Raw genomic sequence first — 21,634 nt, forward strand, 5'->3', positions numbered from 1 at the left:
TTGCGTCTGGTCTACTTTTCGAGAGCGAAGCAAGGCGTTCAGACTACAGTTGGGAAAGGTGACGAAGATTATCCCTAAGGGTGCCTTTGGCAATAAAGGTACTAATGTTATGTTCCCTGGCGATGGCAATTGTTGGGGCTGTTTAAGCGCATCGCGGTAGAACCCGACATTTTCTAAGCGCTTGAGCTTGCATGCTCTCCTGCACTATGAGATTTGTCCTCCGGGTGGTTGACAGCACTGGAGTGCTGGCACATATGAAACCCATGAAGAGTGCTTTGTGCTGTTGAAGCATAGAAGACACTGACGGTTCCCATGCTCTTCTAGCAACTGCTTTGTAAGGTTGACTGATTAAGAGGAGTCTCTTAGTTAGGTAGCATACATAGAGCATCCAGGAGAGGTCGCAGTCGACAATCATCCCCAAATATCGATGGGTTCTCTTGTTTCCGACAGGCTGGCCGTTAATAGGCACCGGGTATCCACTCATCGATTTTCGCGTGAGGGCGACTAATGCGCATTTTTGTGTTGAAATTCGGAGGCCTTCTCTGTGAAGAGAGGTATAGGACGTCTATGCTGCCTTTTGTAACCTTGTACGAACCTACGGTCGAGTTACTTCTGACGCCCAGATATAGATGCCAACTACATAAATTGACAACTGACCGAGTTTGGCAGGAATGCCGCCGGTGCCATCACAGCCAGGCTAAACAAAACCAGCCTAAAAACGCCACCTTGTGGAACTTCATGGCTGTTGTAGTGGTCTGAAGACTGACCATCTTCGTTGAATACAGAAAAGCTCTTTTTAGTCAAGTACCTCCAACTCAACCGAAAAGTGAGGCCTGCGATTGCAGCAGCGATGAGCGCGACAAGAGTGGCTTCATGAGAAACATCATAAGCGCCCCTCACATCTAAACATAGCACTACAGAGAGGCTTTTGAATTATTTTTCTTTTTGAATCAAATACAGATCACTGACGTTGTCGACCGACGAACAACCCCGTCGAAAACCTGTCAGCGCGTCTGAATAAACATTGTAATGTTCAAGAAACCACCCGAGGCGCACGAGGATCATCCTTTCCATCAACTTGTCAACACAGATGGCGAAAGCGGTAGGCCGATATGATTTCAAGGGGAGACTTTCCATGCTTTAGGATTGAAACAAGGCGGGTACGCTTGCACTTAAAAGGGAAAACTCAGTCATTCCGTTAGACGTTGAGATCACGCAGCAGGACCTCTGGTGCTTTACACTCAAGGTGACAGAGAGCAGCATACGTGATGTTTTCGCGTTCGGGCGAAGGAGAGCGCCTGCAAATGGTTAGAGCAGCCTCTAGTTCTTCCATGGAGAAAGGTTCGTCCATTTTCGAAACCTGCATGAAGGGAACTTCGTACAATTCAAGATCGTTTAGTAGCTCTCTGTCACCTGCAATTACCTCACAAAACTATTCTTCAAAGTCCACTTCTCGACAGCCGTGGTGGAGAGCCAGTGCCGTAAAGGGGCGGCGTTGCTGAGGAGAAGAGCGAAGGCCTTTCAGAGTTCGCCATACGCGAGAGAGAGCTTTACATGGGTCTAACGCGTTACAATATGATTGCCATCATTCGCCGTCTCATTTGTCCATGCGACAACGTATTTTCTTCTGCGTGGCCCTGGCCTCGTTAAAGTCTATAATCGGCTTTGTGCCTCTATATCTCCTCTCTGTGCGCCAGCGTACTGCCACGAAGCCTTTCTCATTCGATTTCACGGTCCTTGCGACTAGCTGACCATGAGAAGCAGTGCGTTGCAGCATGCATCGCGCTCGCAATCGCAAGCTCTATGCTACGTGCGAGGCAGTCCTTGCATTCGGCGTTCACAGAGGCTTGAAATACGGGCCAATCAATTGTTCGAGAAACCACGGGGAAAGACTTACTGCTTACACCATTCATGGTAACCTAAGCAGAAATATGGTCACTTCCGCATGTTTCCAAGTCAGTAAACGAGTAGACGCTCAAAGTAAGACATCGTGACACAAGAGTAAGATCTAGGCAGCTGCTGTACGACTACCCTTTCAAGAATGTTGGGCTGCCGTCGATAAAAAGGCAGAGGTCATGGTCTGAAGCAAAAGACACAGGAGTCCTGCATCTCAAATTGGTTCTTGTACTTCCCCAAATTGGGTGGTGAGCCTTGAAATCTTATGTTATTTTCAAAAGATTGGAGGCCGGCATCAAAACATTGTCAAGCCCTTTGCAGTATAAATGACTTGATGGGGAAAGTCAGCTTGCGATGAGTGTGAAGGAGACCCTCTTCTTCTTTACGATAAGACACATGCTGGTAGTCGTCAAGGGAAGGTGTAGTCTGGGCCACGTAGGTGAGCTCCTTGCGAACATAAACGAGGACTTTGCCGCTTTTGTCACACGTGGCGGAAATAAAACATTCGTATCCTCATAGTCTGAGGATGTTTGTCACGTTTGGTTTACAGATGACAATGACCGGAAACCGATTTACACATACAAATTTACAAAACCCGGAAATACGTCACTTCAGACCTCTCGAATTCCACTGAAGAATTGAGGCATTCTTGACGTGTGAAAGGGGTCGCTTCTGCAGAAGAGGTTGAACCATGTTTCAAATGCAAGCTTTCAAGCACAGGAGCGAGAACATTTAGTACTTGTAAAGCGCATCGCGCAGTCAAAGTTCGTGCATTTTTCAAATGTGTGAATTGCAGTAATTAACGACATCTGCAATATTGACGCGTGTACTTAGCTTTATCGGGCGACCACGTTTCGCCGCCTAAGAAATGTTCTCGCACAGCGCGGGACGCGCCTGCATGTATCCGAAGTTTCTGGAAAGTTATCGATGCTTCTATCCGCTGTCTGTGGTCGCCGAACCTTGTGTTATCTGATTTCATCGCCTCACGCGAAGGGTTTAGAACTTTGTGGAAAGCACACGGGTCCCAACGATTAGTCTAGAACATTCGACGACTGCTGTATAAAAGCCGACGCGCTTGACCCGCTGATCAGATTTCCGACGATCGCTGAGTATGTTCGCTGCTACCGTTGTTCTTTGAGTGTAGCCTGTTTTTGAGAGCGCAAGTTCGCCGAATAAAACGCTCCTTTCGTTAATCACAGTTTTGCTGCCTTCTTAACCGTCACTACCAGGTGACGATATAACCACCTGCACATCCTGTTCGGGCTACTTGTTAGCAGCAGGAGGTACGTTCGATGAACGCGATGTACGCCGCTTAAGCTCAGCAGGTGGGCGTGCATTTGGCTGGGCAGGACAGGCAACGTCATATCACTTTTTTGGCCTTCTTTTTCATTCATAACGTTGCGTCGGGTTTCGCGCAATGACTGCTGTTCCATGATTCCAAGTGATGACGCCACTGGACTACGTTGGCGATGTAGGGTCCCATTCTTTGGCGAACGTCGGCGGTGGGCGCGGGAGCATCGTTTTTTCACAGAATCAGCTGCTTCCCGTTGCGTAGAGCCTTCATTCACGAACTCCTTAAGTATGCTGCACCCATTCTTGATTCGGGGGCAATTTCTCGACCCACCTCCATGCGATCCTATGCATTTTCTGCACTTAAATACAGTTGCTTCGCAGGATTCCGGGTTGTGGAACTCACCGCTGCTCCCACATACTGCCGCGTTATTAAAAACGCCTCTGACGGGACCCAACCGAAGGCACTTTTGGCACTGCAGAGGTTCCGGAATGAATGATTTAAGGGTTGGCGAATGTGATCCACCTCAACATTAGATGGTATGGTGTTGTCATTGAAGACTATCTTCACACTGTGAATTGCTAATCTGAGATACCTGCATGATGGTAGGATCAGGAGTCGCTGCCTTGACTAGGGTAGTCAAGTCTTCACTTGGCATAGCAACATCTATGTCGTAGATGACGCCTGTTGCTGTATTCTTGTCGACTGGAATGTGGCAACGCACTCTAATCCCGTTAAAATTGGTTGCTTTACGCAAACGTAAGAAAAATGGTTGAATGCTCATCTACTGCGAGTATCTTCTTGTGAGTATTAATTCTCATATTGGTTATCTTATTTGGTGGTAATCTTTCAACGAAAGTCGAGACAGCTTGCCCATTCAGGTGCCGAAAATTGTCCGAGGCAACCACCGACATTGAGAGTATGGCGGGGACTCGAGGACGGCTCGTATTCTGTACTGTGGACGTACTTGAAGGAGAAGGTGTCCGGAGGCTCCTCAACTTCACCTGGCGGCTCCGCATGGATTCGAAGCCGTCTTCGGAGTCTTCTCCACTGGCTTAGTAGAGTTCCGTGCTGTCACTGACGGTATCGCTTAGTTCACTGTTACGCTTCTGTTACGGCACCGCGGAAAGCAAGGCCAAGTCTGGCGCAAGCCGAGCAGCTTCCATTTCACCACTGCAGGTGGGGGACCTATGTCCCCCAAATAAACGCCGGAAAATAAAAAATAAGCAGGAGGCAAGAGATACACTTCCTCGTCTTCACGGCATGACAAAGTTACAATGGCCGCAATAGAACGACCACAATGGCATCACGACGAAGGTTGACAACAAATGCATGACGGAGATTGCGTGGCGACGATACAATGACATTTGTGTCATGACAATGGTATGAGGACAATGGTATGAGGACAATGGGACGACGAGTGTGTGCGACTACGATGCGTGATGACAGCCAGAGGCGGAGCGACGGGGGGGGGGGGCTTATGTGGTTTCAGCCCCTCCCCCCTAAATTTTTGTGTGCTGTCATGCACTGCCAAGCAAAACAACCTCCGGCGCCGGAAATCGTTCTGGATTTTGTCTTGAAGGTCATTTTCACGCTCTAAAAGGCATTTCAGCGCGAACATTGCTAACTCGGACCGGATTTCGCGGCTACGCCCATGCAGCGGTAGTCGAATAACGCAGGAGCCCTATTCAAGCACAAAGTTTCAAGAGCGTTTTGATGGCCAGCGGGCTCGTCAAATCATCTTGTGGCGGCCGCAGTATCTACGGAGCGGTAGATTTCAATTCCAAACTTTATGGGCGTAAAGTTCTCATAAACTTTTGATGCGAAAGGTGCATTGATGTTTACGAAGCCGTGCCTTAGATTTTCAATTCCGGAACTTTCGTGGGTTCAATGTTGTTAAAAACATTTGACCGCAAAGGTACATTGACTTTTTTAAAGTCGTACATCGGGCCATATAACGAGACAAGCCAAATCAAGCTATTCGATAATTTGTATATGCGGAGAAGGCGCACCGACAATGTCATGACGAAAGTCAGAAGACGAAGCTTTAAAAGGGCTCTAAAGCAATTTACGCACATAGCAAGAGGCTGCTGTGAACATGTGAACAATATATTGCTGCACAGCATGTAGAAGAAAATTTACAATCTCCTGTCAAATACAACACAATCTCGCTTGCTCTCGCTTCCGCAATGTCGTCTTGCAGCGTTATCTAAAGCAGCTGGGCCCACTAATGTCATTGGTTGATTTCGTGATCGCAAGAGCATTCATAGTAATACATATTTTCTAATTTTGAAGGAATAAATGAACATATGTGTCTGCGATCTCAAAAAGGCAACAAAAAATATTTTCATTTTGCTACGCGGGCAGCTGCGTCTACGGCACGTGGCCTCCCATATGGTAGCGGTATGCTACATATCTACTACTCTACTTTTCGTAGACTAGTATTCTACTAGTCCACATTTCGTAGTCTATTGCTGTTGCCGCGAGGGTCCGTGACGAACGATTTTGCTGCCGCGATACTAAATTCATGGCCGGGGGTTCGCTTCCTTCGTTTCTCTATCCAGCTTCCAGCGTACAAGCGGAAACAAATACAGAATGGAAGCCAGGTATCGCTCTAATAATTTTACATATATTTGGAAGACTAAAAAAATGTGTGACATAATATTTTAAGCCAAGCTATTCTATGCCTAGTTATAAAAGTGTTTCAACGGCACTGTATTGCCGACGATAGTGTGGCCACGATGGCATGACGGCCATGATCGCACACTTAGTGACCCAAGGAGGTAACCAACTTAGGTCACTAGGTCGGCGTAAAAAAATAGAAGATTAGATAGATAGATAGATAGATAGATAGATAGATAGATAGATAGATAGATAGATAGATAGATAGATAGATAGATAGATAGATAGATAGATAGATAGATAGATAGATAGATAGATAGATAGATAGATAGATAGATAGATAGATAGATAGATAGATAGATAGATAGATAGATAGATAGATAGATAGATTAACAAATAAATAAATAAATAAATAAATGGACGGATGGATGGATGGATGGATGGATTGGCAGGCCGACAGATTCAAAATGCACCTGTCATCGCTTATCCACAGGACAGTCCGAATGATCACTCAGAGTACGCACATGGCCTCAGCACCACCCATTTACAGCAATCTTGAGATTCTACCATTAACTTCCACATTTCGACTTAATCTAGGTATCTTATTGTTTAGTTGCCGCATGGGTACATTTCCACTGACCTACCTTCCCTAACGCAACTATATCATGCGACCAACAGTAAATACAAACTATATTTAAATGACAGTTCTCTTTGGAGATATTTCGTTCTGAAATTCTCTGCCATCGAACAATAAACCATCCCCATCGCAGTATTATTCCGACGGCTTTTAAAACACTCTTTTTCTGACAGCTTGCCTTCCTGATTCAAATATTATTATTCAAATAGCTCTGGTTCACGGTTATAGCAAATTGCTGCTCACTAATAAACGTCCTGCAAAATCGGCTGCTGTGTTTTCATCTACTCATGCTTTTATATAACTGTTCTTTACTAATTGCTGTTATTTCATCATACTCACATGCTCAAACCACCAGGGATATCTTTCTTGCTAATTCCAGTGTAACATTCTACTATCTGATGTGTCATTTAATTGCCTCTAAGATGTAAATTTTCTATGTTCTTTCCTTTTCAGCTGCTTTTAAGCTTAGTTGCCATCTTATTTCATGTTATATTTTATACTTGTCTTGACAAGATGTCCCCCACGCACTTTTCACTTTGAAACCTCTTTCTGTATTACAACTATGTTGTAACCAAAACAACATGCTTGCAACAGCATTTGATTAAACTGGAAACTTGGAAACCACTTAAGTAGGTGAAATGTGCTAATCTCATTAAAAAGATCGGGCTTAGCATGGCTGCCCTTTCAAACGATGCGGTACCCCGAGAGGTAGGCGCTGGCTCTGTATAAAACTGAGGCCAGAAAATGATATTAAAGGACTTTCGTGATAGCGAGTATACTGAGTGGGAAAGGTCATTATACGCCTAGCATTTACCACAAAGAATCATAGTTGGTGATCGAAATCAGCAGAACACTCAACACTGTTTGCAACTACATTTCGCAGAGCACTTCGACGGCAGCGGCTGCACCCATTCATGAAGAAGAAGATGTTTCCAGAGCTCGTCAAAGGAATCCCTACCATGGTGAGAACGCTGTCGTGTATTTCTTCTACGAAGAAAGTGACTTGCTGTGTGTCTTTCTATACTATGCGTTGAACCATAATGGCGACCTAAAATAGAGAATATAACGTCTCTGACACTGGCTATGTCGATGAAGTATACAGGGTGTTTTTTTAGCCGCACCAAATTTTTAAAAACAACATGTGGCAGGTAGCACATTTCTAACTCTTAACCTAAATACTCGATGAGATGGCCATTCTTTGTATGAGAAATCAAAAGTGCTTATTTGCTTATTCAGCACAATTAGGATAATTACATTTTAAATAATTACAGTACGGCACATTCTTAATCTGCACATAGGATGCTGTAATACAGGCACTCTCAATATACAATCCCTGCTATGGCAGCCAGTGGGTTCAAAACCGACAGAACTTCTGGTTATGTATATTTGGCAGCCTACTTAGCCAAGGAATAATAAGTACTTTGCCCCGAAGTACACCATAAATACACGCTTTCGATATGTTCGTATATAAAGTATGGGCCATATGCGTTGAGCTCACATATGTGGGTTTCTAGTACTTAGAAATAAAATTCATTTGTCAGACATTCCATTAGTACAGCAAAACTAGTGCCAGCTAGAGAGTTATGTATATCTATAGGCTACTGTAATTGCTGTAGCTCAAGACGTTATGACCGGGAACCTTTGGACCTATTCGATTGACCATGACAAAAATTGGAGGACGCTTAAGCTTCGCCTTCAAGAGTGGAACGCGACAGCTTCCCGTCGACCCGCCAAGGGGTGTAAGACAATGCACTGCGGCGCAGCAATCACTTACGAGGCGCCCCACATCGGACTTTGCGCCCACCTATCATGCGCTGAGCGTCGAGCAACGCAGCGTTCGGCGCGGCAACGAAACGTGCGCCTGAGCAAACGGAACGAACCAAAGAACTCGGTGTCTAGGAGGGGGAAACGATCTACGCCAGCCAAACGTCGTTATCGGCACGGGCAGAGAGATAGGTAGATAGTAATCTAAAGAAAGGAACGGCGCTTGATTCTGCAACCCGTGTGGGAGCACGGCGAAGCGTCGTCAGGGGAGGAGTCGGGGTCGCGACGCGCCTGGCACCGGTCCGCGCACAGCCCCAATGCGCGCGTGGCGCGCCATCTGTCGGGGCAGCGCCGTACATTGAGAGGAGCGGGTGTTCTGTGTTTGCCGCAAGATGGCTCTGCGTGTGCGGTAAGCACAGAAGAAATGTATCGGAAACGTACTTCGCTACTCGTGTAAATGCGACTTGTGTAAGTTACATGCTCATAATTACCTGTATACACCGCAGTAGAACTTTCTACGGCACGTTTATAAGGCAACACCGCATTCACTAGAAGCGCTTTTGCACCACTTTGAAGCATCGAACTCGTGGCTGAGTGGTAGCGTCTCCGTCTCACACTCCGGAGACCCTGGTTCGATTCCCACCCAGCCCATCTTGGAAGTTGCTTTTTATTTATGAAGTGCCTGCGGTGATTTATCGCTCACGGCCAACGCCGCAGACGCCGACGCCGACGACACCGGCTTTTCTGCGACACGAGCTCCTTAACGCTGTCGCGTTAAAAGCCTTCGCGTCCAACTATGCGGAGTGTCGTGAAGCACTAGCCCGAGTAAGCGACCTGCGGTTGAGAGTTCAATGTTGAGGAGGACGACTTCAAGAAAGCGGCTGTGGAGACGGCGAGGTTGATGAGACCACCTCCCGTTTATGTGCGGCAGGACATGGTGCCGAAAATAAATAGGAGAGTCGGTGCCTCGGTTGCGGTGGCAGCCTTCGCGAGCTGGCTTCCTTCTCTGCCTCGCATTCTGCCTGGGCCAATAGGGCTGCCACAGGGTCATCGCAACACAAAACTGCCCCTGCCATTACGGAATCCTTCGTCAAGACTCGGTGCCCACATGTATTAGCACAGGCTTCACAAGTGACTACGTATCAGTTAAACACCTTGAAGGGTCAGCGCAAGACGACAAAGACAGAAGGCAGGAAACACACAGGACTCAACTCAGCACCTGTCAGTTAGTTGATTCATATTATGTTCAAACAGTAATGTGCGACTATATAATCACAAGGCAGGCAAGGAAACCACAATGCTAATGTCCTGATTGTCTTCCTTGAGTTGTTGTTTTTACGTTGTTCTGTGCCAGCCGACTGTGTAAACACGGTTTGTGCGGGAAAAGGGTTTCAGTGTGTTCGCCACATCTCGTATATTGCCGCTGACAAAGGATAATAGTGGTCTTCCAAGGATGCTGGCACGAAGCCTGTCACAACCACAACACTTATGAAGCATGCCGTATCGTTCCCTCTCTATTCGTAAAGCTAATATTATACAAGTAGTAAGTGATGCTGCGATAAATGATTAAAGCTGGCGATTTGGCCAGTTTACCATTAGGCCAATTTGATACTAAAGTTTAGCGAAATCAAGAGAACGTAATGTAAGCTACATACAGTTTATAGACACTTATTAGATTATAATTAGGAATATTTGCTCCTGCATCTGTCGCCTGTTTTCACATGCTCTGGACGCTTGTGTCAGGCCTAAGCCTTACATTATGGTGAATCTTTTACCTTCCTTCTGTTCGACACATGGCTGCATTGTTGTAAATAGATATAATTTTCTGGTTCCGTATAGAAGCGCAGAAGCTAATAACTGCCGCAAAAAGACGTTAACGCGTATATAGTACATTGTGGGTGTATATCAAGTGCTATATATTCAGATGTGGCCGGCTGTAAATAGCTCGGTGTTATGAAAGACATGAGTGCAGCGCTCTAAAGTAACCGTTAGGCAAAAGGTTAATGACTAACGCCGTATTGCTATTTCTGCTGCATGAAATGCAATCTTTTTTTGTAAACTCCGGCGTTACCACTAATGTTGCTTACTAACGTGACTTAGTAAAGCGTACAATCAAAATTAGGCACTCAATTCTGCAAGTTGGACGCTGCGCTTGCCAACTCAATATAATTTTGCCGTCAACAAAACGTGCACTTCGTTTTAGTATGACTTGATCTTGGGCGCTTTGGCACATGCTACTCGAAGTGCTTGTCGTTTGTCATGCAGGGGAGTGACACCGAGGAAAATGATAGCGTGGGTGCCAGGACACTGGTTAAAGGTGAGTATACTTCCTAAGAAGTGTGCAACCATCATTCAATTAGGCTTATTTGAATTCTGGGGTTTTAGTGCCAAAACTACGATTTCGTTATGATGTACGCCGTAATTCGGGACTCCGGATTAATTTTGACCCCTAGGAAACTTTAATGTACCCAATGCAAGGTATATGGATGTTCTTGGTTTTCGCCTCCATCGAAACGCGGCCGCCACGGCCGGGATTTGATCCCGCAACCTCCATGCTTAGCAGCGCAACACCATAGCCGATATGCCAAAGCGGATGGTTCAGCAGCCGTCAGTCCTAAGTCTATTCAAATAATAAATTTCGGCTAGTTGGTGCGCGTTGGAAACGGCATTGCTAACTAGCGCTAAAGAGATGTGGAACTAGGAGTGTTGTGTGTGCTTTTCGTTCTCGTCCCATTCCTGTTTAGCGCTAGTAAAGAATGTCTTAAACCTGTAGGTGCATAATTTTGTGCAATGGTGTAATTACACCAACTAACGTTTTAATTGCAAAGGTTACGGCACACGTTTTTATTCGAAAGTTGAAGGGAGTCGCCACGAAGGTCAAGTTCCGCATTTGCACGTTTCAGTATGGCCGTGTGAAGCCAATTACCGGGTGTCAAATTATTCGTCCACATTATTCGATTAAGCACGCGGCACACGGCTCGCGTTGGAACCCTGCTTTGTCGTAGTAGGCGGCTGTAACATAAACCTTGTGGGGATGCGCGACTCACGCGCGTCCCCAGATATCTTTTTTCCCCCATCTCCTGCAATCCCGCTTCGCCGCGTGGCCTGCGTGACACCCGCGGCGGTCGATGTGGTTGAAGCGCAGCGCGAGAGATGGCGCGAGTGTTGCGCTGTTACCGGCGGGGTTACTCGGGTGCGGGAGCGGAAGGCGCTCTCTCTGGGATTCGCGATAGCAAGCGGCACGGACGTGCCGTACCGCGCGTGCGCCGACCCATGCTTCTGCGAGACCGTCTCGCATGGCCGCCTTGGAATGCGCCACGGTTCGCGTGACAGTACGCGCGAACGACCAGGCGTTGGGGAAAAAAAGATATCTGGGGACGCGCGTGAGTCGCGCATCCCAACAACCTTCACTGTACCGCGCGACGAAAAAATACTCTTTATTGCTACTGCTGCTGCAGTGACCATGTGTCCAATCAGGAGTTACGCAAGCACAATCTGTAATCACTACGTGGGACGAGGTAAGCGCGATGGCACCATTATTCTAGGCGGCTACTTTACGTTCCAGGGGGGTTGGATTGAGCACCACGCCTCTAGGCGTAATCCCGTAAATTCCCCGTATGGTATTCGTGTAAGGTATTCAATGAAAACAGTGAACATTAGGTTGCAATACAGGGCCATGAAATACCTCTGGTAAGAGAATATAAATACCTTGGTATATGGATAAACGCAGGCAATAGATATATAGAAACACAGGAAAAAGCAATAACAGTGAAGGGGAAGAGAAATGCAGCCATAATGAAGCAAAGAGCGCCATGGGGATACAATAGGTACTAGGTGCTCCGGTATATGTGGAAAGGTGTAATGGTTCCAGGAGTTGCTTTTGGAAATGCGGTTGTTTGCTTGAAATCAGGGGTACAATCAGGACTCGATGGGAGCCAAAGGTCAGTGGGACGCCTCGCATTTGGCGCTCACGGGAACACTACAAATGAAGCTGCGCAGGGTGATATGGGCTGCACTAGTTTTGAAGTGAGGGAAGCTTGCAGTAAAATTGATGATGAAGAGCGACTGAGGCGTATGGAACAAAGTAAATGGGTTGGGAGAGTATTGAGGTATCTGTACAGGGATAACATTGATTCACAGTGGCGGAAAATAACTAGGAAACTTACCAGCAAGTATGCGGCCTGTAGGGTGGGCAACACAGCAAGAACGAACGTCAAGCGGAAAACGAGAGAGTCTGATATAATTTCATGCGTGGCGGCTGAGGAAAAGAAACCTGCGCTGAGTAACTACTTAAGAGGAAAAAACAAAATAAGGAAAGAAACAATTTATGATTACTCAAAGGGAAGCTCATTACTTTTCGAAGCAAGATTAGAACACACACATATAAAGCGAGATATAAGAAGGAAGAGGAAGCATGTGCTTGCTGCGGTAAAGCTAGGGAAATGATGAAGTATATTTTATTATAATGGGGAGACATCTGCCCAGCGGTCGATTTAGGCACCATTGGCCTGTTTGAAGCCCTTGGGTTTCAGAGAGAGCAGTGAAAAAGTAAACATGTCCGCTATAGGGAATAGTAAGAGGTGATTGGAGGATTGAGGGAAGAAAAGTAGGGAAACGACGAAAAACAGACACGCAAAAAAGCTCAGCTCGCAATTGGGGATGAGAAACATTGGTTGTGGAAGTTCATCATGTTCTTTTTTCCTTTTTTTATTGTTTAACCTAGGTAGGACATTAGGCAGTATAATAGCAAGAGCTTGGTGGCGAAAACCACCGCCCCGTTCCAAAGGGGACGCTCAAAACATCAATCTATCCATCAATCCATCCATCCAAACTGAATGAAAAATTTCACGCAAGTTATTGTAGTCTTCAGGGCTATGTAGAAACAATGTAGAAACACGCAACTCAAATTTTAAGATGTTTCCCAATAACTTTTCATTCTCAATATGCGTCGTAAAGTGCGTTCTAAGAGGTTAGTTAACATTAGTTTATTTTAGTTTATAGATGGCCCTGTTTTTTGTTTTCATATGTCAGTGTGCGCAGACAATTCATCCGAACAGACGTGATTTGAGGAAACTTTGTAATTTTTTTTCTTTTAAGAAGCGTTCTACGTAAAAAAGAAAATTCTACACAAGCGTAAAGGCTTGTATTTGAAGAAGCAACATGGAGCTAAGGAACATTCCCTAACGCAACCAGTTAGAGTCTTAAAGGCAGGGTATACTTCATACCGTGAACTGTGTGAATGTGTGAGGAAATATGGGAAAGAATACTTTGAACACTTATTTAGCAACGTATTATTGGTAGCAGATATAGGAACTAAGTGTCTATAGATTCTGGCAGGTGGGAACGGTTGTATCCGTGCACGCACACAGCAGACGTCTCTAACGTACGGAAGCTTAGTGATCAGAAGAGTGCTTGCTTCGTCCATAGAAGGATTTTGGTTCAAGCAAATATCGCATTGACCATGCCTTGAGAGACGCATTGGCGGTAACATCTCGCAATTATGGTCTGTGATTCGCTTGAATGGCTGATACGTACCATCACATTTTCTCTCCAAAAGGAGGTCTGAGCCTTTTGAAATTTCAAGAACTAGTGATGCATTAAGTTGCATTGAGCGGTAACAGCTCATCCTACTGTAGCTTTGAACCTACCAACTCCAAAAGAAGTAAACATAAACAAAGGGAGCTTGCTTCCCTCAGATGAAAGCTGTGAGACACCTAAATATTCAAGGCGTCCTGACAAAATTCACACGTTGGACTTGCGCGTCCCTAGTGATGTTAAAGGCAATGCTAGAGCTGAAAAACGTAGCCGGTCAACATTAAACCATGCTTCTTTCTTGTCGTGTCAAAATAAGAACAAAGATCTCCGCCTAATAAAGTCCTCAAGGAAGGCATTTTGCATCAGCAGGTTGTTGCAGCATAGTGCAATACTATCTCGACAATAGGTTCTTTAAAAGTATTACAGTGGAACTTTCATTCCATTTTTGCAGCTTCCACAGATTTGTCGTGTCTCACTGTTCAATTAGATCCTGATATAATCATTTTACAACAAACTTGACTATCTCAAGACAAAAATTCTCATCTCGGAAATTATCGTTCTTTCCCTTTAGATCAGTCTACACAAGGTGAAGCTTCACGACCTCAAGATAAAATTTTTCACCTCTGAAATTATTACTCTTTTTCTTTAGAACGGTCTAAAGAAGGTGGTAGACAACTTACATTAGTTTCATCCGGAATTTGCCACTAAGCAAAGTTAGCACTGAAACTACTGTCCTCTGGATTCGAAATTCTACTAATAGCCTTAAATGTACCTTTATGTCGGTCATTTTTCATCGCCAATGTATACTATGCTTCAGGGGTTCACGACAGACGACCTCTGGATAGTGGAATTTCTATTAGAGGAAATGGTGTCATATTGGCGGGTGCTTTTCACTCGCATTTTCTCACATGGGGCTTAAGAACAGATCCGTAGGGTACTCGACTGTGGCATTGGTCTCAGAACAATAATCTCTTATGCCAAAATACAGGTCATCCTACTTTAGTTACAGGTTTAGCTACTTCTCTAGATTTCACTTTCTCTTGTTCAGGCTTTTGCGTATCGTCTTGGTCGATGGTTGACTATGCTACAAATAGTGACCACATTCCGATGATTTCGGAGATTATGTGCCCGGTAGCATTCTTAGTGTCTCATGCGCAAATAAACATAAATTATAGTAAATTCTAAAGTAATTTGACTGCAATCATTGACAGCCCTATCTGAAGTGAATTGAACAAAAAGCGTCAAGATTTCTTCACTCTTAGCGGACCCCCGTAAAAGAGCTGAATTTGAGGTTCACTCACTTAAAGATAAATCCTCTTGGCGCTGGTGGAATGTTGACTGCTGGCGGGATCATAAAAGAAGGAAAGCCGCCTGGAAGGAGTTGTTACATAACCAATGCCTGCAAAATTGGTCAGACTATAAATTTGTTGCAGCCACGTTTAAACGTCCTGTATCAAAAGCGTAGATGAATACATAAAGCATTCTTATTTTCTTGCCAAACCAAATACAAAGCGGGCATTATTCGGCTGTACTAGATATTCGGTTGTACTAGATAGAAGAAAATGATTCCCTGTCGGTAAATGTCGAATCTAGAGTTTTATCCCCAGATAACATGATAGACTCATTGGAAGTTCTGTTTAAAGGCCTGGAACATCGCTTTTCATGTAATTTACCCCCCCCCCCCGACTTTGATTTCCGACATTGATGAGGATTTTATGGTGATATCTGTGGATGAATTCTCATCTGTTTTACAGAAAATTACAACTGCGGTTGCTGGCCCTGATTGAGTCACTTCGGCCATAATAAAAATTCATATGAAGACACGCAAGACAATGTATTAACATCATAAATTACTCACTCAGAAGCGCTTGCGTTTTACAATAATCGAAGATTGCAAAAATTTTACCACTACCTAAAAAGCTTGGAGAGGGTTATACGCTTAGACAGCATTACACCAATCGCCTTTACATCAAATTTTGTAAAGTTGAGAAAAGAGCCTTACATGTTCACGTTTTAAATATTATTAATACAAGAAACATTCTTAGTTGATGTCAAATTGGATTCAGGCCGGGGTGTTCCATATGGCAAGCGCATATTGACCTGCATAGTCGTATAACAGTACCATCACCAAGGCACACGATAGCGTCGAGCGGGAAAAAATTGGCATGCCGGCTGTGAGAACTGAAGTTCCCCGCCTATTTGCAAGCATGGGTTACGCAAGTTTTAAGTGGCAGAGAATTGTATTGTTTCTAAAACAGGTTTTGATCGAGTACATATAGAAAGGCAAAATTATTTCCATGGGTATCTGTACAATCTTCGGTTTTTAATATTTTACTGAGCTCTATTTCACCCAAAAGGACGGTCACAATTAGGTGTATGCGGATCTCATTGCATTCTTCTCGTCGGCAAAGCATATTGAAACACTTTACGAAAACCTGCAATGGTATTTATCTGTTCTAGAAGCTTGGGTAAATTCCATTTGTCTGGCTCTAAATGCGTACAAGTCTTCATTGCTCGTATCTCCTCTGAAGGTTCCAGTACAAATATCTCTGTCGTACCAGCTCGATTTCATTTCACAAGTAGATGCTGTTAAATGTTTTGGTGTTATATACGACAGCTCTCTTTCATGGCGTGCGCGCATAGATTATGTTGCAGCTAAGGATGTTCGAGCGGTGGTTTCGTGCGTGATTGAGCAACAGTCAATTAGGGATGTGCGGGGGCACATTGTAATTAATCTGCCGTGTGTATGTATGCCCTGTCCTGGAATTGGGATGTGTACTATAGTCTGGTGCGCCTGCCTATAAGCTTCGCCCCCTGGTTCTTCTATAGAAGCAGGCATAATTGCTATGTTTAGGGCTGCCTAAATTTGTAGCAAATACTATGTTGTATCTAGAAACAAGAATTCCTTCTCTTGTAACTCGGTTTCGTGTGCTCGCGGTACAAAATTTTTTAAGGGCGTCCGAATCACCAATAACACTTTGCCATACAGTGTTCATTTCTCAGCCTAGTATTTTTTCGATACCGATTAGTCTGGATTCAACGATACCCAAGTTAATTTTGTACAAACTCTTCTGGATCCGTTGCACGTTAGGATCAGAGAGGTAAATGCCACTTGTGACGGGTAAAATTCTCTTAGCATACAATTTGGCGAAATTTTTCCAAGCAATACAAAACACCTAGCTTACCAAAACCTAAGTGCTATTTTACAAGATTATTGAATAAAATCACAAACAAATGTAGTCAAACAGACTGGTGCCACGTAGAACCAAGAAAATATGTGGTATTGGTATATTCATGCAAATTTTCGATTGGTCATTTCTCCTGCGATTTCCAGACTTTGTACCAATACTTGATACATAATTTTTAAGGCTTTTGCTTAACCTTCGTAAATTAAGCCCAATAGATTATGTACTCATTGTTACTCATTCTTTGTCCTTGTGTACTTCACTCACAGCACCTAATGATCAATCTCGGGTTCTGAATTTAATCTGAAGTACCTGGACACTTAACTGATATCCATCTACTCTGGATAGCTGGGCATACAGGCCTAGTTCCAAATGAAAGGGCTGGTTCATTGGCGAAAGCGTCGCTAGCGGGCTCGGCCGCTGAAATTCTGCCCACACCAGCCTTGATAATAGCTGCAAGATTTCGAAGGCAAAAGAAGATGCGAAAATTGTTTGTGCAATCTGTAACAAATTCCTTGGATTTTAAACACTTATTATCAATACTCCTGGAAAAGCACTCTCTGCCACTCTAGAAAAAATAGAAGTAACTACTATTACGCTTCGCTGTCGCATACCTTACTTAAGTTTTTATTTATACCGGGCTAGTCTGACACCCTCACCTATTTGTCATATGTGTAGGGAAGATAAAACTATAGACCACTTCTTAATTTCTTCTCGAAGATTTATTATCTTCAGAAAACGAATCCTAGAAACACCACTCAGCCTTCTTGGATTAGATTTAACTTTTGAAAATGTGCTTTATTCGGGCGCCTCTACACTTGGGCATAGCGACGGGAAGGTTAGCATTGCATTACAAGATTTTGTTTTAGATTCAATCAATGAGATTTAAACTCTGAACACGAAATTTCTAGCCTACTGTTCTCTCACCGAAATTGACCTTGGATTGCTTCTACTATATGGTTAGGGAAGGATTTTCAGTGTCATAAAATCATGCAGCCTCCACAATCCCTAGCTTGCCTACTATAAAATGTTTACTTATTTTATACTTTACTATATGCTTGCTGATTCTTGCCAAATCCCCTGGAGTGGGTACGTGCTAGTAGTTCACAAGGACCTACATCTACATCTACATGTAGGATTTTTTTTATCTAACTCCTGCCGCCCGATTCTTGACCTATCCCCCTGAGTGGGTGCGAGCCATGACAGACGCTCATCATCATCATCATCATCATTGGGCGTTTGTGTAATTAAAAGCGCCTCATCAGTAAGAATATAATGGAACTCACGGAATCTAACAAGTTGTTATCTTATGTACAACACGTATACTTGAGTAGTTTTGGCACACACTAATAGGCAACTTTGTACATGACGTCGCTTTCCACATGGACAAACGCGACCGGGTCATGCTAATTTTGTTGACTATCTTAAAGCTTTTGACCTGGTCCTTCATCTTAAACTCCTCCCAAAACTAAATTCTATTGTGAATAAGCCTCGATTAGCGTCCTCAATTTCTATTTTTATTTGTCACCGCTCTGATTTCGCTAAGTTTGATGCCACCGACACCACTGTCTTTACCACACTATAAGGCATTCTGCAGGACTCTGTGCTCAAAACCTTGCTCTTTCTGTTCAACATTAGCGATCTCTTTAGTAACATTTGCCCTCCTTTTCGTTTATGGGCAGATAACTACGTAATCTTTGATGTAATCAAATCACCTGAAGGTGATCAACGTCTGTGTGACTCTTTTGATACATGGTGCCCGAAGTGGAAGATCAACATTACGTTTCACAAAACTTTCGTAATGTCTTTCACAAGAAGCACATCTCCACTGGTCTCTGAATGCAGCTTTATTGATTCAACGTTAGACTGCGTAGAGAAATACAAACATTTTGGCGTAATTTTCACCAATACAATATTTTGCACTGCCGATACTGTTAATAATACTAACAAAGCCCTACAAAAATTAAGTGTCCTGACCTTACATTAAGATAAGCGCTTAAGGATACAAAATTACTGCTCTACAAGTCACTCGTTCACCGCATTCTTCAATTTGGTGCTTTTACGTTTTGCTCTTATAAACAGTATGGCATCGGCAAAATCTCGAGTGAGTAAGACAAAATGAGCACGACTTATATCCCGCGCCCATGAGCAAGATTTTTTTTATATTTATCAACATTGGCTTCGCTAGGCCTCACATCACTCTCCTGATGCCATTCTCTTCAATCATTAGGCATATCCAGCTTTTCCGGATGACTGGATGGAGGTTATGAGCGTCCTCATTGGAACGGCGCAGTGGGTTGCGCTACAAAGCTCTTGCTATTATCCTGCCTAAGTCCTACCCAAGATAAAAAAGAAAAAAAAAGAGAAAAAAAAAACACTATGAACTCTCACTACATTTTTTGACCCCCTATTGCGAACTTTGCTTTTGTAGGTCTGTTTTTTGCCGTTTCTCTACTTTTGTTCCACCAATCTTCCAGTAGCCTCTTACTAGTCTCTACTGCGGACATTTTTACTTTTCCTCGGCTCTCGCTGAACCCAAGCGCTTCAAGGAGACCAGTGGTGCCTAAATCGACCGCTGGGCAGATGTCTTCCCATTCTAATATAACGTGCTCCATCGTTTCCCTTGCTTTACTGCAGCAAGCGCATGCTTCTTCTTCCTGTTTATATCTCCCTTTATAGATGCGTGTTCTAGGTGATCCTGATCTCACTTCCAAAAGTAATGAGCACAATCCTCACAGATCAGGAGATAGAAGGCATCGTCAGCATTACCTTTTAGTATGTAACTATAATGTTGCCTGCCTCGGTCATGTTGTTATTAGTCTTGCGAAGGAGGGCCAGCACATCTTGAATGTACACGACATAAGATTCTGTGGACGTGTGAGCGCGGTACGCAAGTTCTTTTTCTTTTTTTTGTTGCCCGCTGAAGACCGACGCATCTGCCAAACAGGTCTCACATTTTGTCTTTTCAGACATCCCAGCTCATTAGGTCAGCTTCATGTGTGTTGTACCATTTCTTCGCAGTTCTTCTCAGATAAAATATCAGGTTTGCTAGCATCATTGTTGGATCCCACCTGTTGTTGTCGCGCACTCGCTCGTACATCGTAAGCCAGTCCTCAAAGTTGGCGTTTTCCGTACCACAAAATGTCCCCTGATCCTGCAGATGAGTGAGGATGACCGTTGGCACGGGCTGCTGAGGCTTTGTCAGTCAGTCAGTCAGTCAGTCAGTCAGTCAGTCAGTCAGTTTTTATTTGCAGGAAAATCACATCATCCTGCGGGTGGCAGAGACTAAAGGCATGATTGCCTGACGAGGTCTCTGCTTGTATATCTTGATTTGTCATTGTGGCGGCAGGTAGATGACGCCCGCTGCGCAGTTCCGTGATTGTACCCCGCACCTCCACCGAAATATTGCAGGAAGAAAGCAGCCCCAAGAGTATAAAATATTGTATATTTACAACTGGTGTATATGTCGTTCAGGCAACGGCCAGTCTTCGGCTTCCTCTAGTTCATGTCACCTTCTTCTTTCCCTTCAGCGTAACAATATGAACCGAGGCCGAGAAAAATGAGGGCGTTTTGGTAAAGGTGGAAGCGCTGGAAATCTCAAGACAGCATTAGTCTAAATATAAAAGAGTACCTAAAAATAAAGAACCATAACGTTGACAGGGTGGCCAAATTTTGGCACGTGTAAATTGGCTGTTGAAGCAATTCAGCTGCAGCCGAATGGTGCAAAATAAGGCGAGAACGTCAGCAAGTGCTGAAAATAGGTCAAGTACGTAGGCCCTGTGGCCGACGCCTGCGACCGGCAGCTGTCAGGCGTCTATAAGCGTATAAGGCAAGTATAAGCGAGATGCCTGGTCATCGGTCATTACAGGGTGATCCGCGTCTAAAATGTTGCACGCGAACTCCATCACATTAAATACAGTGTACTCTACGGTGTCATTCTTCGACTGCTGGTTCCGATTCTCGGGCAGTGAGGATGGGAACAAACTGTCTGACGTGACGAATGTCACCTTCCTCAAACTACCAAGATCCTTACACGCCGTAGTTGCTTACTTTCTAATGGCTTCGGCTGCTAATCACGAGGTCGCGGGATCGAATCCCAGCCACCGTAGCCGTATTCCGATGGGTGTCAAATGCGAAAACACCCGTGTACTTAGCGGTAGGCACACGTTGAAGAACCCCAAGTGGTCTAAGATATTCAAGAATCCCCCACTACGCCCCACTACGGCGTGCTTCATAATGATATCGTGGTTTTGGCACGTAAAACCCCCGAATTTATTATGTAACCTTCGTTAAGGATGTACTTGGCAGTCGCACAACTCTTGAATGCAAGTGTGAGGAGTTGTAAGCGAGGTAGTTGAGTATGTGGGTAGCCTTTATAGCGTTTGATGCCTGCTAGTGTACATTGCGGCTATACTGTAAAGGGGGAATGGCAAAATGGCAGACAGTATGGCGGGCAGACAAATACCGCATATGCTGAACTGAACAATAATTTTAGATAGCGGTCTTCCTCACGCACGTGGATAAACGTCACAGGAGACTACTTTGGGAACTACCTGCAAGTAATATATGTCATACCCAAAGGTGTACCTGGCCCGGTGGCCAGTAAATGTGACGCAATATTGCCAAACAGCTTCGACGAAAAGCATGCTAAGGGACGACGACACAGATAGATTTTGCTCGCGTATGATGTCGTGCCTTTTGCGT

The 21,634-nt window shown here is 44.5% G+C and overlaps 1 protein-coding gene across 1 annotated transcript in view; it reads left to right on the forward strand.

Moving 5' to 3' along the window:
- The window catches only part of LOC142576617 (rifampicin phosphotransferase-like), a 242,139-nt gene that overhangs the window by 202,789 nt on the left and 17,716 nt on the right, over positions 1-21,634 (forward strand). The window contains exons 35-36 of the mRNA XM_075686819.1: positions 7,330-7,408; positions 10,476-10,527. Of these exons, the coding sequence (XP_075542934.1) occupies positions 7,330-7,408; positions 10,476-10,527 (131 nt within the window). The remainder of the gene's footprint in view (positions 1-7,329; positions 7,409-10,475; positions 10,528-21,634) is intronic.

The sequence above is a fragment of the Dermacentor variabilis genome, chromosome 3, assembly GCF_050947875.1.
Source record: "Dermacentor variabilis isolate Ectoservices chromosome 3, ASM5094787v1, whole genome shotgun sequence".
Lineage (NCBI taxonomy): Eukaryota > Metazoa > Arthropoda > Arachnida > Ixodida > Ixodidae > Dermacentor > Dermacentor variabilis.